Source organism: Pristiophorus japonicus, chromosome 5, assembly GCF_044704955.1.
Source record: "Pristiophorus japonicus isolate sPriJap1 chromosome 5, sPriJap1.hap1, whole genome shotgun sequence".
In the NCBI taxonomy this organism is placed as follows: Eukaryota; Metazoa; Chordata; class Chondrichthyes; family Pristiophoridae; genus Pristiophorus; species Pristiophorus japonicus.
In genome coordinates, this window is record NC_091981.1 from 29,435,486 (window position 1) to 29,450,610 (window position 15,125).

General features: G+C 46.4%; 1 protein-coding gene across 8 annotated transcripts in view; it reads right to left on the reverse strand.

Moving 5' to 3' along the window:
- The window catches only part of fhod3b (formin homology 2 domain containing 3b), a 679,123-nt gene that overhangs the window by 626,941 nt on the left and 37,057 nt on the right, over positions 1-15,125 (reverse strand). For all 8 annotated transcript variants that reach the window (XM_070880475.1, XM_070880473.1, XM_070880474.1 and 5 more), the window contains exon 2: positions 4,679-4,785. In XM_070880475.1, coding sequence (XP_070736576.1) covers positions 4,679-4,785 — 107 coding nt within the window. The remainder of the gene's footprint in view (positions 1-4,678; positions 4,786-15,125) is intronic.

Here is a 15,125-nt window from a genome sequence, read left to right on the forward strand (position 1 = left end):
ATTAATTTGAGCTATCCTGCGATTCCTACTCTGACTAGCACGTGGCACTGGTAGCAATCCTGAGATTACTATTTTTGAGGTCCTACTTTTTAATTTAACTCCTAGCTCCCTAAATTCATCTTGTAGGTCCTCATCCCATTTTTTATCTATAACGTTGGTACCAATGTGCACCACGACAACTGGCTGTTCACCCTCCCTTTTCAGAATGTCCTGCACCCGCTCCGAGACATCCTTGACCCTTGCACCAGGGAGGCAACATACCATCCTGGAGTCTCAGTTGCAGCCGCAGAAACGCCTATCTATTACAATTGAATCCCTTATCACTATCGCTCTCCCACTCTTTTCCTGCCCTCCTGTGCAGCAGAGCCAGCCACGGTGCCATGAACTTGGCTGCTTCTGCTCTCCCCTGATGAGTCATCCCCCTCAACAGTACTCAAAGCGGTGTATCTGTTTTTCAGGGGGATGACCGCAGGGGATCCCTGCACTACCTTCCTTGCACTGCTCTTCCTGTTGGTCTTCCATTCCCTATCTGGCTGTGGACCCTTTACCTGCGGTAAGACCAACTGGCTACACGTGCTACTCACATCATTCTCAGCATCGTGAATGCTCCAGAGTGAATCCACCCGCAGCTCCAGTGCCGCAATGCGGTCTGTCAGGATCTGCAGGCAGATACACTTCCCCCACATGTTGTTGCCAGGGACACTGGAAGCGTCCCTGCGTTCCCACATAGTGCAGGATGATCATAACATGTGTCCGAGCTCTCCTGCCATGACTTAACCCTTAGATTAACCTGATTGTTGTTGCCCAATGTTAAAAGGTTACTTACTGATAAAGAAAAATAAAAACTACTCACCAATCACCAGCAAACCACTTACCCCCTTGGCTGTGATGTCACCTTTCGATTTCTTTCTACTTCTTATTTGTCTCCCTGCTGCAGATGCACCAGTAGGCCTCACCAACAAACTCCCACCTCCACAAACTCCCCGGACTCCTCGCTCACGGGCCTTTATAGGCCTCTGGCTCCTCGATCTCCCACCTCCCCAACAAACTCCCGCCTCCAGGCCATTGCTAATTCAGCTTTCAGTCAGCACGAAAAGGTACAGAAGAGTGCAACAGTCTGATTCACCTCCAGATAGTCTCTGGCGGCAGCAGTTGGCCTCCACTTGACTATTTCCTAGTGGTATTCCAAAGATCATGAGGAACACACCTCATGAGGAACTGAGGTGCACTCTCGGACATACTGTTTTTGGAACACTCATGTGCCATGCCAATGAACTACCAAGCGGCCTATTAGATTTTTTTTTAAAGTCAGGACTAACCAGCTTCTGTCACTCGGGCATCACAGTGAGCCAACAGTAGAGCTTTGGATCGGACACCAACCAAATATCGAGCTGGTGTCGCAGCCAGGGGCGTTGCATACCGGCTCGCCTCTTCCAGGCGGTAATGCTCAGCGCCCCCTTGAAACCGGCACCGAATATCCGCGGCAGGACGCTGGAAGCTGGCTGCCTGCCCGGAAGTGCTTACTGCCATGACATCAGTACCGTTGCATTTAAATTTACTGCACTAGTCCTAGCTCATTAATTTATTTTCCTACGATTTCCCATAGACCTTAGACCCACGGGGCTGGATTTGCGGTCTTCTGCTTCTCCAGTTAGCGCCCCACAGGGGCGGGAGTAAGCACTTCCGGGCCAGCAGCCAGCGCCTTGCCGGGACATTCAGTGCCGGTTTCAAGGGGGCGCGAAGAATGACCACCCGGAAGAGGCGAGCCGGCCGCGACACCAGTTCGATATTTGGTTGCCGTCCGATCCATAGCGCCCCGTAGTAGGAACACCTGTGGAAGCTGGGGTGCCAAGCTGGAGCTTCCACAGCGAGGGAAGTAATGTCAACCTGAAGTAAGTGTGATTGTTTTATAGTTTTGCGATTTATGTTGTGGTGGTGTTATGTATTGGGAATGTTTTCCGATTGGTGTTGTGGTGGCATAAGTTATGTATTGGGAATGTTTTTGGTGGGTTTTTTTTCCACGGAAACCTCTCTTTGGGCTCTCCGAGGCCAGCTGTTTAGCTCGGGATTTTTATTTGCTCAGCCGGCCTAACACCCTAAAAGAGCTGTGGAACGCCTCCCTTAGCGTTCCACTCTACACTCAGGACCCAGCTGCTGAATTTTGCAGCTGGAGACGCAAACCATTTCCCGCCGCAAAATTTACCGCTCCGCCTGGATAAATGCCGCAACAGAGGCATGACGGAATTTCTCCCGCAAATAATTTGAAGCAGAACCTCTCCCAAATGATAGCCCGTTCCAGGTGTATACTTGTCTTATGGTGGAAGCTTTACCCTCGCAAGCAAAGGGTTTGTTTCTACACAGTCATACAGTGCATAATCTTCTTCTACCAAAATATTTAACAAATAGCATTCATCCCTATGTAAGAATTGCAATATCAATAAGAATTCTGCTTCAACTCCCATTAGGGTGATACTACACAGACTCTACTTCAGTCAAGTGAGTAATAGGTTATGCATAATTAACTTTCTTTCTTAATTCTCCAGTCTTATTAGCCACCAATATGAACAGCACAAAGCAATAGTGGTTCAGTGGGAGTATAATAGAATTTGGAGGTGTTTAGCAGCTAAATAAATGAGTGCATCCATATTTTCAAAAGGTAGCAGTCAGTCACTGAAGTTTCTATAGTATGTGTGGACTGCAAAGCTGAACTATTGTTTCCATACACCAAGCAAAACAAGGTTGGACTGAACTGAAAGCATTATGTAAGGGGGGTGGGGGGGGATCGGATGGGGGAGACAACTAATTCTTATTAAAACAATCGTTGCCACTGGACCAAGACCTAGCTCTGTCAAGCCCGTGTGGTGGCTGGTGTGCAACGGTCACCACACGTTAGAAAAATCCATACACAGGCATCTTCCACCCTTCAAGATTTAGTTCAGGACCTGGAATATTCGGGTGTTTCAATGAAGGACCCGTGAACTTTTTGACATGGAAGCAAGTCATCCTCGATTCGAGGGACTACTGATGATGATGATGATAATTTAGGATAATGATTGTGTTGATCCAGGAAAGGAATGGGTGGGGAGGAGTACAGGAAGAGGAGAGAAGCTCAATTTAGAGTAGAATAGACACTTATGAATGGCATGCCCCCAACCGTCAGTACTCAAGATGATAGTCGGCTGCAAGTTCACTTTTAATACGGCTATTCTGGAAGTGTTTAGACATAGGATCTGTGCTCTAGAATTGCCATGCCATCAATCTATTCGATACTGTCAAGTTTGAGGAGCACACAGATGTGTGCAAGAAACTATATGCAATTAAAGTGACTGTGCTGCCTTCACACTGAAACAGTCCACCAATATCACTCATGTAAAAGGGCAGGGCTCCTTTAAGCATTCACCTTACATAAATGCAAGGACAGTAAACTACATTACCAAGCTCAGCCAGCAACAGACCAGAACAAAGCCCTACATAACATCACAAGTTATAGATAGAACTAAAACAGGGAGTTTCACTAGATCACTTTCAATAAAATCAAACAATTGCAAAGAATTATGATCATCTATAAAAAGTCAGCTGTGTTTTCAGTTTTCAATAACTTATTTAAACTAGTGAGAGGAACCTGGGCTGGAGGAATTATCAAAGGAACAGAAGGCTACAATTTCCTCTGGCTTGCCGCCCGGTTTCTGGGCGGTATTGGCCATTGTGGGCGCTAATCAGGGAAGCGGAAAATTACCTACCAGAGTTGTGCCGGCGGTTTCGAGGCACCGCTGGGGGGGCACACTGCCGGCGTCCACCGTCCTCAGAGTGCTCTGGCGCAATATTTGGCTCAGCGGTGACCCGTAAGCGAGTATGAAAAATACTGCTCACGAGGATCAGCGGAGCTGGGCGGTAGGTGAGTCACTCTTCAAAAAAAAGGTTAGTAATTGTTTTTTTACTCATTATTTTAAAAATCTGTTGTGATTATTTAGATTAACAGGGTCTTGGGAATGTCTTTCTAATTTTTTAAGTGATGTTTTTTGAGAAATTATTTTTATTGTTTTTCTGCTGCTAGGCCCAACCCACAGCCTCGGGGTAAATTTTTATTGATTTTTTTAATTTATCGGTCATTTTGTTTAGGAACCGCCCAATCGACCCTAAATTGCACTTTTTTGCCCAGAATGGGGGTGCAACGCCCATGTTTTTTGCTCGGCGGATATTTTTAAATTTGGGGGAGATGTTTTCGCCGGCGATAATCTTCCCAATCTTAGTGGTCTTTTGGGTGGCAATCGGGCGCTGGTGGGCTGATAGGAAATTCTAGCCCATGATCAATAAACATGGTTGAAAATGACAGTTGCAGAAGCTCACAGGGTTGATTTGTGTATCTGCATTGATGTTAATCAAGTTCCCTCGGACCATCAATATTCCAAATCAGTTCCCCTAATTATGCTATCAGTCATTAGAACTAATAATTTTGAGGGGTTTCTGATGGCGAGAACCCATCATGAGGCACGCAGGCATACATGGTCCTCACACACTGTGCTCAAGGTCTGTACACACAACTGAAGCGTCAAGGCAGTTTACAGTATCAGAGTACGCTCAAGCTGTAATGCCTTGTCGAGGCCGATTACTGTTGCGGTATTATGTTATTACAGGACAAAAATCCACACATATGCCACTGACTACAAAGTTCCCTTACCCAGGATCCTCCAGGAAGCCTTCCAATTCATCTTTCTGTTCAGCCAGGTTAGATTCCAGATCCAGATAGGTACCATTGTGGGACAGCTGCAGTGCACAGTCATCAAGCTGCAACACAGAAACAAATAGTGACTGACTGAACATTACCACAGTGCACAGAAACCATCCCCAGCCATTCTCCCAGCTAGTCAATCAGGCACTTGCAGACAGCAATAGGGGTTGCCATACCCATTTGTCATCTCAAAGTATCTCTTAATTCCATGGTTATTTCATTAATCCAATATCAATTTCCAACCCTCGTCAGCCGTGGTTCAGTGGGTAGCACACTCGCCTCGGAGTCAGAAGATTGTGGGTTCAAGTCCCACTCAAGGAACTTGAGCACATAAATCTAGGCTGACACTCCAGTGCAGTGCTGAGGGATTGCTACACTGTTGGAGGTGCCATCTTTCGGATGAGATGTTAAAACCAAGGCCCCATCTGCCTGCTCAGGTGGACGGAAAAGATCCCATGGCACTATTTTGAGGAAGAGCAGGGGAGTTATCCCTGGTGTCCTGGGCAATATTTATCCCTCTATCAACATAGCATAAACAGATTATCTGGTCATTACCACATTGCTGTTTGTGGGAGCTTGCTGTGCGCAAATTGGCTGCCACGTTTCCCACATTACAACAGTGACTACACTCCGAAAGTATTTAATTGGCTGTGAAGCGCTTTGAAACTTCCGGTGGTCGTGAAAGGCGCTCTATAAATTCGAGGCTTTCTTTTCTTGACCTCAGTTTACTTGTTCAGTCTTTGGAATTGGACTCGAGTCAGTCAATGAGTTAATTTCTTACTAGCGTCAACCTTCAGGTGACCGTCAAGTAGCGGAACAATCTATTTCAATCAATCTCCTTTGAAAAATAGTACAAAAATTGTCTCAAGAAATGACTTGATTGCATCTGGATTAAATTACATGGTCTTATGTTGTCTGCTTCCATTGGGCTATTCACTTACATGCAGTCAGAACTAAAATCAAATGAACAATATGTGACGAGGGATGAATTCTGAAGCTGTTGGTAAAACAGCAAAAGTGAAACTAAATCCATGATCAAATTAAGTGACTATGATACTGAAATAACATTAGAAGGGAAGCTGGTGCACCAAAGCATTAGATCACAGAGCAGAATGCGAGGACATGTCTATGCTTAGGATGGGACACTAAATGGAAGTTGGGAGTGGGGGGGTTCTCCATAAGGCAGGGCCAAGTCTGGGCATGCAAGTCAGCAACACTATTGGCAAATACCTAGCTGCCTGTGTACCTTACTGACAGGGACAGGCCATATTGATATGAAGGCTGAATAAAAACAATGGGGAAGACAAGAATGAGAGAAAAATCATGATTGTGGTTGACTGAAAATAAACCAAGCTTATAAAGATAGGGGTGGTTGTAAAAACAGCTACTGCAGTGGAGGAGTTTGATTACAGGTTTTCTTGGGGCATGCAGTCATCGTCATCATAGGTAGTCCCTCGAAATTAAGGAAGACTTGCTTCCTCCTAAAGCGAGTTCTTTGGGGGATGAGCAGTCCAACACAAGAGCCACAGACCCCGTCACATGTGGGACAGCTATACCACACGCTCCTTCCGCTGCCTGCGCCTGACCTCTTCACACTCGCAGCGTTGAGATTTGAAGAACTCAACGCCCTCCCGGATGCACTTTCTCCACCTCGGGCGGTCTTCAGCCAGGGTCTCCCAGGCATCAGTGGTGATGTCGCACTTCACCAGGGAGGCTTCGAGGGTGTCCTTGTAACATTTTCGCTGCCCACCTTTGGCTAATTTGCCATGAAGGAGCTCTGCATATAGCAGTTGTTTAGGGAGTCTCGTGTCTGGCATGCGAACTAAGTGGCCTGCCCAGCGAAGCTGATCTAGTGTGGTTAGTACTTCAATGCTGGGGATGGTAGCCTGGGCGAGGACACTGTTGTTGGTGCGTTTGTCCTCCCAGGGGATTTTCAGGATCTTGCGGAGACATCGTTGGTGATATATCTCCAGCGACTTGATGTGTCTTCTGTAAGTCGTCCATGCCTCTGATCCATATAGGAGGGTGGGTATTACTACAGCCCTGTAGACCATGAACTTGGTGGTAGGTTTGAGGGCATGCAGTACAACACAGTCAGTATCCCTTGTCAACAGGACTCCATAGTACACAGTTGCTGGAGTAGTGTGCGTCTCTGCCATAGATTCTGGGGTTTGTGGCTATCGGCAGCTGGGTGCAGAGCACCTCTGGTACAACTCAATTTGCCGTGGGTCTTCCTCACTTTCTAAAGAAGAAGCACAGAAGATTCCCAAAGGGAAATCACTGGCGTTCCTGTTGCGGTGATTGGAAAATGACAAGACCTTTGGGACAAGTGTTTAGTCAGAAACAAACCGTGGCAAGACAAACACAAAAAAAAAGGGGAGGACTGCAGAAATAGCTTCCAAATGCAATTAATCTTATTGGGCTCGTTAAACCGGCTTCCATAAACAGCACAGTTTCAAAGGATTGTGGTCACGTGGGTGAAATCAGTAGCTCTAGGTGTAATGTATGCATCTGTGCGTATGCTCACAGGTTTGTAGAGCTGTTGAGTTAGGAATGGCTTAGCCAGTCACGTGATGTTCACAAGACTCAATAAAACGCCAGCCAGTTGGGTTCACCGGATCCACGATGAGGCAGGTGGATGTGAGCCTTGTGGATGAACTGGTAATGTATAGTGTGATTTATTAGCAAAATGTTTAACAACCAACTAGTTCTTAATAGCAATGTGTTGCTATGAATTCTTAGACAAAGAACTCATGAAGCAAATACATTACACCACAGGTTTTGGAGCATCCTGCAATGTGGAAAAGGGACAACGTCCCTTCATTCTGCTACCGGATTGCCATAGGAAGATGGAAAATGCCCCGACATATCAGTAACATGCTCGATCCATCGGTATACTGTGGACGATTGATGTTGCATGTGGGAATGAGCCCCGAGGCACAAGAATTCAGAGCAGAGAGTGCCCCATGATGGAGATTGTCTGCAGGTCAGCTTGTAGTAAATGGCGTAGATCAAGTCTCTGCCCTTGATGTTGCAGAGTCTGTGAAGGGCACTCCCAGGTAGCCATGGCAGGGTCTATACACATGAATGCACCTCCTTCATTTAATCTCCTCCAAACAAGTAAAACACAGAAAGAATACAGAAGGAATCCCCATTTTCCATTTTTTTTAAAATTGGTGCAATCAAAATTGTTGCTGCTAAAAATCTGGGCAACAAAACCATTTCGATGACTCAGAAATCTACAATGGAATTTCACGGTCATAAGTGTGAAGGATGAACACCAACATGGACTGAATGGCCTTTTGCATGTTGCAATTTCTATGCAAGCAATCACAACTGCTTCTCCCTGTAATAAATCACGCGGTATCTACTGTGACCCTCGACATCACTTCATGATCAAACAGCGCATTCCTTTAGGAAAAAAAAAGAAGTGTAACTTTTGCTTGTGCTCACACCCATTTAATATTTAAATGAAAACCTTGCACATTTTAAACCAATTTTTAAAAAAAAGATCCCGGCTATTCAGGGCCCCTGTCTACATTCCCAGCAGTTCTGGGCATGAGAAGAGAAAGTGAGCCCTTCTTGCTATATTGCAGAGCTGGCATCGAGCTACACATCGTCAGGTCACTAATTGAGTGTGCTCGTTTTTGTCTGTGTACAAAGATTTTTCAGCGATAAAAAAGGAAGAATCTTGGATTGCCAGATGATTTTGTACCACTTGTTTCACATGGTCAGTTATATTGTCCAGTCTCACTGTGGACTGAAACGGCATATTTTGCTTCACATTGGCTACATAATAACGGCAATTAGTATAAAACTGCAAAAAATATATTAAAAGTTCAAAAACAGTTATGAGAGAGTTTTGGAAGTCTATGAGAGACTGCGATACCAAACCCAATTCTGAGATGACAATTCCATTAGCCAAGTGTTCATTCTTGCCACGCAAGCACAGACAGAGTTTTAGCATCTATATTCAATCTGTCCTCAAACACTCATCTTTGAGCAGTAAAACAGGAACTCTGGCTGATTTTCTCCTTCTTGACCAGGAACACCGATATCAACGGCAGCAAATCCACACCACTAACTTGCATCAACTCAGTAGGGACCAGGAATCAAACCCATGATCTTCTGGTCCGTAAATTACCACATCACGGGAGTCATTTGAGATGGTCCACATTTATATCAGTGATGCCGGGGACAGCTAGCTTTTCAGTAATTCCAAAACGGTGACTGCATGGATCTATGCATGTGCACTTGCAGTAGACATGCGCAGCCCCATGTTAAATAATGATTAAATTATATGGAACTGGGAATACAAATGTGCACTACCAAGTCTCATCACTTTAAAACAGAACGAATGATGTCAAACCAGAACCCGCAGCATAACAGAGAAAAGGAAGACTTACATTTATATAGCGCCCTTCATAACCACCGAATGTCTCAAAGTGCTTCACAGACAATTAAGTACTTTTGGAGTGTAATCACTGTTGTAATGTGGGAAACGCGGCAGCAAGCATCCACAAACAGCAATATGATAATGACCAGATAATCTGTTTTGTTATGTTGATTGAGGGATAAATATTGGCCCAGACACTGGGGGTAACTCCCTTGTAACCTTTCTGTAAAATCCAGTAGAGTGCTGATTTTTATAGACCAATAAAGGTGGCCATTTGTTTTGACAGTACTTCAGCCCCTGATTTCTGGTCCTGAATGTTACTGGTGTGGGTTCTAAAAAGGGAAAAAAAATGCAGTGTCCAATTTGCACACAGCCAGCTATCACACACAGCAATGTGATAATGACCAGATAATCTGTTTTAGTGATGTTGATTGAGGGATCAATATCTGCCAGGACACCAGGGATAACTCCCCTGCTCTTCGAAATAGTGCCATGGGATCTTTTTGCATCCACCTGAGATAACAGACTGGGCCTTGGTTTAATGTCTCATCTGAAAGACAGCACCGTCAACAGTGCAGCACACCCCCAGCACTGCACTGGAGTGTCAGTCTAGATTTTTGTCCTCAAGTCGCTGGAGTGAGACTCGAACCCACAACCTTCCGACCCAGAGGCGAGAGTGCTACCCAGTAAACCACAGATAACACTAAAAAGGAGCTAATGATGTCAAACCAAAACCCGTAACATAACAGAGCCTATAAACAACATGTGATAATCATACTAGAGTCAAGATAGATTACAAAGGGTTACGTGGACAATTAAACTAAACTATTTGACTTCGGATGACAGGCGCGCCTCCAAAAATAATTCTGCTTCTAGTTCTGAATTTTTGGGACTTTTCAAAAAGTGAGTAAAAGTTGGAAAGAAAAAGAGAGAATATTCAGTGGGGCCAAAATAAATTAGCATTTCAGTTAAAGATATCACAAGCAGCTGCTGTTCTGCAAACTTTCAGTCAAAATATTAAATGTTATGCAGATTTCAGATTTGGTAGGCCCCACTAGCATATCATGTTCTGGAACCCCAGTTCTAAACCCTGGATAAATCTGTAATAGATGTAGCTCAGTGACAGCACTTTTGCACAAGTAAGAAGGTTGTTGGTTTAAGTACCACTCCAGAGATGTCAGCACAAAAATCTGGGTCGACACTCCAGTGCAGTGCTGAGGGAGTGCTGCACTGTCTGAAGTACCGTCTTTCAGATGAGACGTTAAACCGAGGGCCCAGTCTGCTATCTCAAGTGGACGCAAAAGATCCCAGGGCACTATTTCGAAGAGCAGGGGAGTTATCCCCAGTGTCCTGGCTGATATTGATCCTTCAATCAACATCACTAAAAAAGATTATCTGGTCATTATCACATTGCTGTTTGAGATAGCTGGCTATGTGCAAATTGGCCACTGCATTTCCTGCAATTTTTCCTTTTAGAACCCACACCAGTAACATTCAGGACTAGAAACCAGGAGCTGAAGTACTGTCAAAACGAATGGCCACCTTTATTGGTCTGTAAAAATCAGCAGCCTACTGGATTTTACAGAAAGGTTATTGTTCGGTCCATGTTTAAAGCTGGTAATAGTTTTGTTTCATAGGCTTTAACTGGCCAATTACAACAAGTTACAACTTCACCTTTCTCTTGTGTAGTTATGTTTAGAAAACACAGATTAAGCCCAGACTGCAGGCAGACATCCCCAAGGCGCAGTTATAACATGGTTGATATACTTGTATGGAAGTTTGAACATTTCAGTGATCTCCAGTGTGAGAAACAATGTCGAACTTGCATGTATAGAACAAAAGGCCATTTTGTTCTTGGCAAGGTAAAGATTCTCATTTTTTCCAAGTTTTCTCCATCTGTTCCCGTGTTACAGAACCCTCGTACTATGCAGCATTTCTAGCCAATAGACTGCAGATAACCTACTATGAGGCCTCCACTGATGCCAGTCATTAGAAAGTGAGAAAGTGGTCATGAGTTACGCACTTTTCCCAACTCTCCTGTTTTATCATTAGCACTGTATGGAAAATCCAGATTGCCAACCTTCTCAATGTGAGTTCAAACCACTGTCCATGCAAGAGATTCAGGTCCTGAACTGGAGCTGAAAGAATCAGATACAACGGAGCAGAAATTGCCCTACCGAAAATGCGGCATCCTTATCCTGTTTCGACTGTTTTCTTCGCCGCGGTAGATGTGGTGGCCTCTTGCGTGAAATTCCGCTCTTTGGCTTTTCCCCCCCCCCCCCCGAGCGACCCGGAAGTCGGGCACAATGGGGGCAGAAGTGCAGCAGTGAGCGGACGTTCGGTAAGTAAAGGGGCGGAAGTGGGGGGGGGGGGGGGGGGCGGGCGGAGTGTCCGCTGCTGTCACTCACCAGTGTAGCGCTGATGACGTCATCACGGTGGCGGGTCACCACGTCTCTCCCTTCACTTAAAAAGGGGAAAGCCACTGCGATTCTTAAGTTAGGTCCACTGGGCCACCAGGGAGGGTTTCAGAAGGGCCAGTGGCCTGTCAGCCAAGAGAGGGTGCCAGGCTGCCTGTTGGCGGCCCGGCCGAACCCAGGGCCAGACCTGGCATTCGACTGACAAAAAAAATAAGATGGCGGCCGCGGCAGTAGGTGCTCCCCTTTAATGGCAGCTGCAACGCCATTTTGCAAGCACAGTGCACTGGCAGAAAAAGCTGTCGGTTACACCGAGCAGTGGGAGGAAGATTTTCAGCGTAGAATTACTCGTTCGGGGGGGGGGGGGGGGGGGGCAGGGGGGCACATCGGCGGTGCGCGCTCTGATGACACACTTAGGACGGATCGGCAGCAGAGGAGCGGTAAGTGGGGGGAGCGGGTCGCCACCGGGATACCACGGAAGCGGAATTTTCAAAATGGTGGCTATTCCACAAAAAAAAAAATCGGCAGCCATTCCACTCCGCAGCTGATTTGCGGCGGTAACAGACCTTAAGGGAAAGGGCAATTTCGGCCCCAATGTCTTTAGCTCCACTTCAGTATTAACTTCAGAATCTTGCTTGGTTGCTGGTTCGAGACATCCTTCGGGAATTGGAAATTTTGAGCATTGTAGTCATGAACCTGCATCCCACCAACCGATGAAGAGGCACAGTTGGGTTCCAAACATTACACCATTACATCAGGGTCTGTATTTTTCTTTAAAAAAAACCTGTTTTATATGAGGCTCAATTTTAGCAATAAAATTGCAAAAATCACCCGATAGCTCAGTGGGTGATTGCGGTATTAGATGGCACCGAGCCACACACACCAGGAAGGGCCCGGATTTGATTCTTGCTCTGTGCAAAGTGAGTGGAGCTCAAATTTCACGGTAACAGCAACATTGGCATATAGAGCATAGAGAAGACTCTGTCGTCCATTTCCGAGCCAGTCCTAAAACTGAATGGGCTATATTTTCAGGCTTCTGCCGCCCCCGTTAGCAATGGCGGTGATAAGCACTTCCAGGCAGCCAGCTTCCAGCCGGGACTTTCGGGGCCGGTTTCGACGGGGCGCGGAGCATTACCACCCGGAAGAGGCGAGCCGGTGTGCAACGCCCCTGGTTGCGACACCGGCTTGATTTTTGGCTGCCGCCCGACCCGTCGCACTGCATAGAGCGCCCTGGTGAGAATGCCCGTGAAAGTGGGCAGTCCGAACTGCAGCGGCTGGCAGTGAGGTAAGTAATGCCAACCTCAGGTAAGTGTGACCGTTTGTATTTTTTTGCGATTTATTTTGTGGCGACGCAAGTTATTTATTGGGAATGTTTTTGGTGGGTTTTTTTCTTTGCCTGCTGTAGCCCCCCTCCCCTCCCCTCCAACCTGCCCCCCCCTCCCCCCTCCCCGCAATCCCCCCCCCCCCCCGGACTCTCTCTCAGCGCTTCAATGCTGGCTGTTTAGCTCGGGATTTTTACTTGCTCAGCCAGCCTAGCTCCCTAAGAGATGTGGAACGCCTCACTTAGCGCTCAGCTCCAAACTCAGGACCCAGCTGCTGAATTTTTGTGACTGAGGCGCAAACAGTTCCTGGACGCATACATTAATGCCCCAAAATGAGCAGAACTGAAAATCCAGCCCAATACCTTTTAAATTGCTCACTCCCTGAAGTATCTATCCAATTCTCTCTTACATTATCTGCCTCCCATTCACACATTCATCACCTCTGTGCAAAGTAATTAAATCTAAGCAGTGCAACCCTACCCTTTTAAGTTCATGTACATGTCTCCTGGTTCTGCAGTTTGTGACAATCCTGAACACAAATTGTGGTTAATTTATCGATTAACCTAAAGAATCTTATGATTATTTCAGTAATAACTGGAAATGAGGAGGCTCGAGGTGTGGCAGAGTAACAATCCCAGCTCTTCTGCTGACTCTCTCCCCCGCCCCCCCCACCAGCTCAGATGCCTTAAGCATGGCGCTGCTTTTCATCACTGCCTCCAATGCCCGGATCTCTCTGCTGTAGTACGGTGACTAGAACTGTATCCTGTATATGTCACCATGAAATGAGCTTTCAACCACATATCTGCAGCATAACGAAGGCAGTCTATTTCCACTTTCGTAACTTCGCCTGACTCCGCCCTTGCCTCAGATCATCCACTGCTGAAGCCGTCATCCACGCCTCGGTTACCTCTAGATTTGACGATTCCAATGCACTCCTGGCTGGCATCCCACATTCTACCCTACATCAACTAAAGGTAATCCAAAACTCGACTGCCCGTTGTCCTAGTTCGCACCAAGTCCCGTTCATCCATCACCCCTGTGCTCACTGATCTACATTGGCTTCCGGTTAAGCAATGCTTTGATTTCAAAATTCTCATCCTTATTTTCAAACCCTTCCATGGCCTCGTCCCTCCCTGGGCCCAAATTTGGCCCACCCGTTTTTTCAGCACACTCACGCGAGATGCGCCGACTTCCTAGGATAAAAATGGCGGCAAAAAGTTATCCCCGGATTCTGGCCACTCTGTGCCCTCTCCCATGGCTTGGCGTGGCGTGGCAATTCAATTAGGGTGCAGAGCTTAAAAGAGTGCCGGCAGCTCAACGCATGCGTACTGGAGGTTTTGCGCATGCGCAGTAGCTCCTCTGCAGCGTGGGACCCAATGTCCCGCCCCTATCCCAGACCGAGTGGCCTCATGACATGCATCAGGCTGCTGCACGTCATAGAGAGAGTCCCGCACCTATCCCCGGCTGAGTGGCCTCCTGCACCAGCCGGCCGGCCCGCTGACTTCCCAGGCTAAGGTAGGACTTAAGTTTTATTTTTTATTTATTATTGATGGTTGTGCTTTGTTTATTGAGGTGAGTTTTGATATGGGGGGGTGAGGGCGGAGGAGAGTTTTGATGGGGGGGGGAGGGGCGGAGTTTTCATGGGGGTGGGGTGGGTGGGAGAGATTTGATCTGGGGAGGAATTTTGATCAGGGGCAGGGGGAGGAGTTTTGATTGGGAGGAAGTTTTGATGGGGATCGGGGGGCGGGGGAGGAAGAGTTTTGATGCGGGGGGGGGGCGCGGGGGAAATGGTGATACCTGTGTAGCCAGTAATTTTAATGAGCTTACTCAAGACTTTCCTTAACCCTGTTGATGAAAATACTTTCCTATATAAGAATTACGAGCAGGAGGTACTTCTATTTTTTGTTTGGATATTTTGAAAAAATTATGTAAATATGTTTTGTCCCATTACTTCTTTTATTTTTGTAGTTTAAGCTTCCATGAATGCTTCTGTAGTATAGTAAATTAACTTTGCGAAGTTTGTCCTATGTCCTGTATAGCTGTTTGATCCTATTCACATTCTTTAGTCGTGTCACTAAGTACCTACCTGCGCTGATTTCTTAATTCTCTGCAAGGGTTTTCTGTGCGGCCACAAGTGGCCACATACGCTGGCCTAAGTTAGTTTGGAGCAACTATTAGGTGTGCAAAGTGGCTTAAATGGCCAAAAGGGGGAGTAGGTGGCTGGTAATGCCCCCTTTTGAACAAAACAAAACTAAACCAGAAAA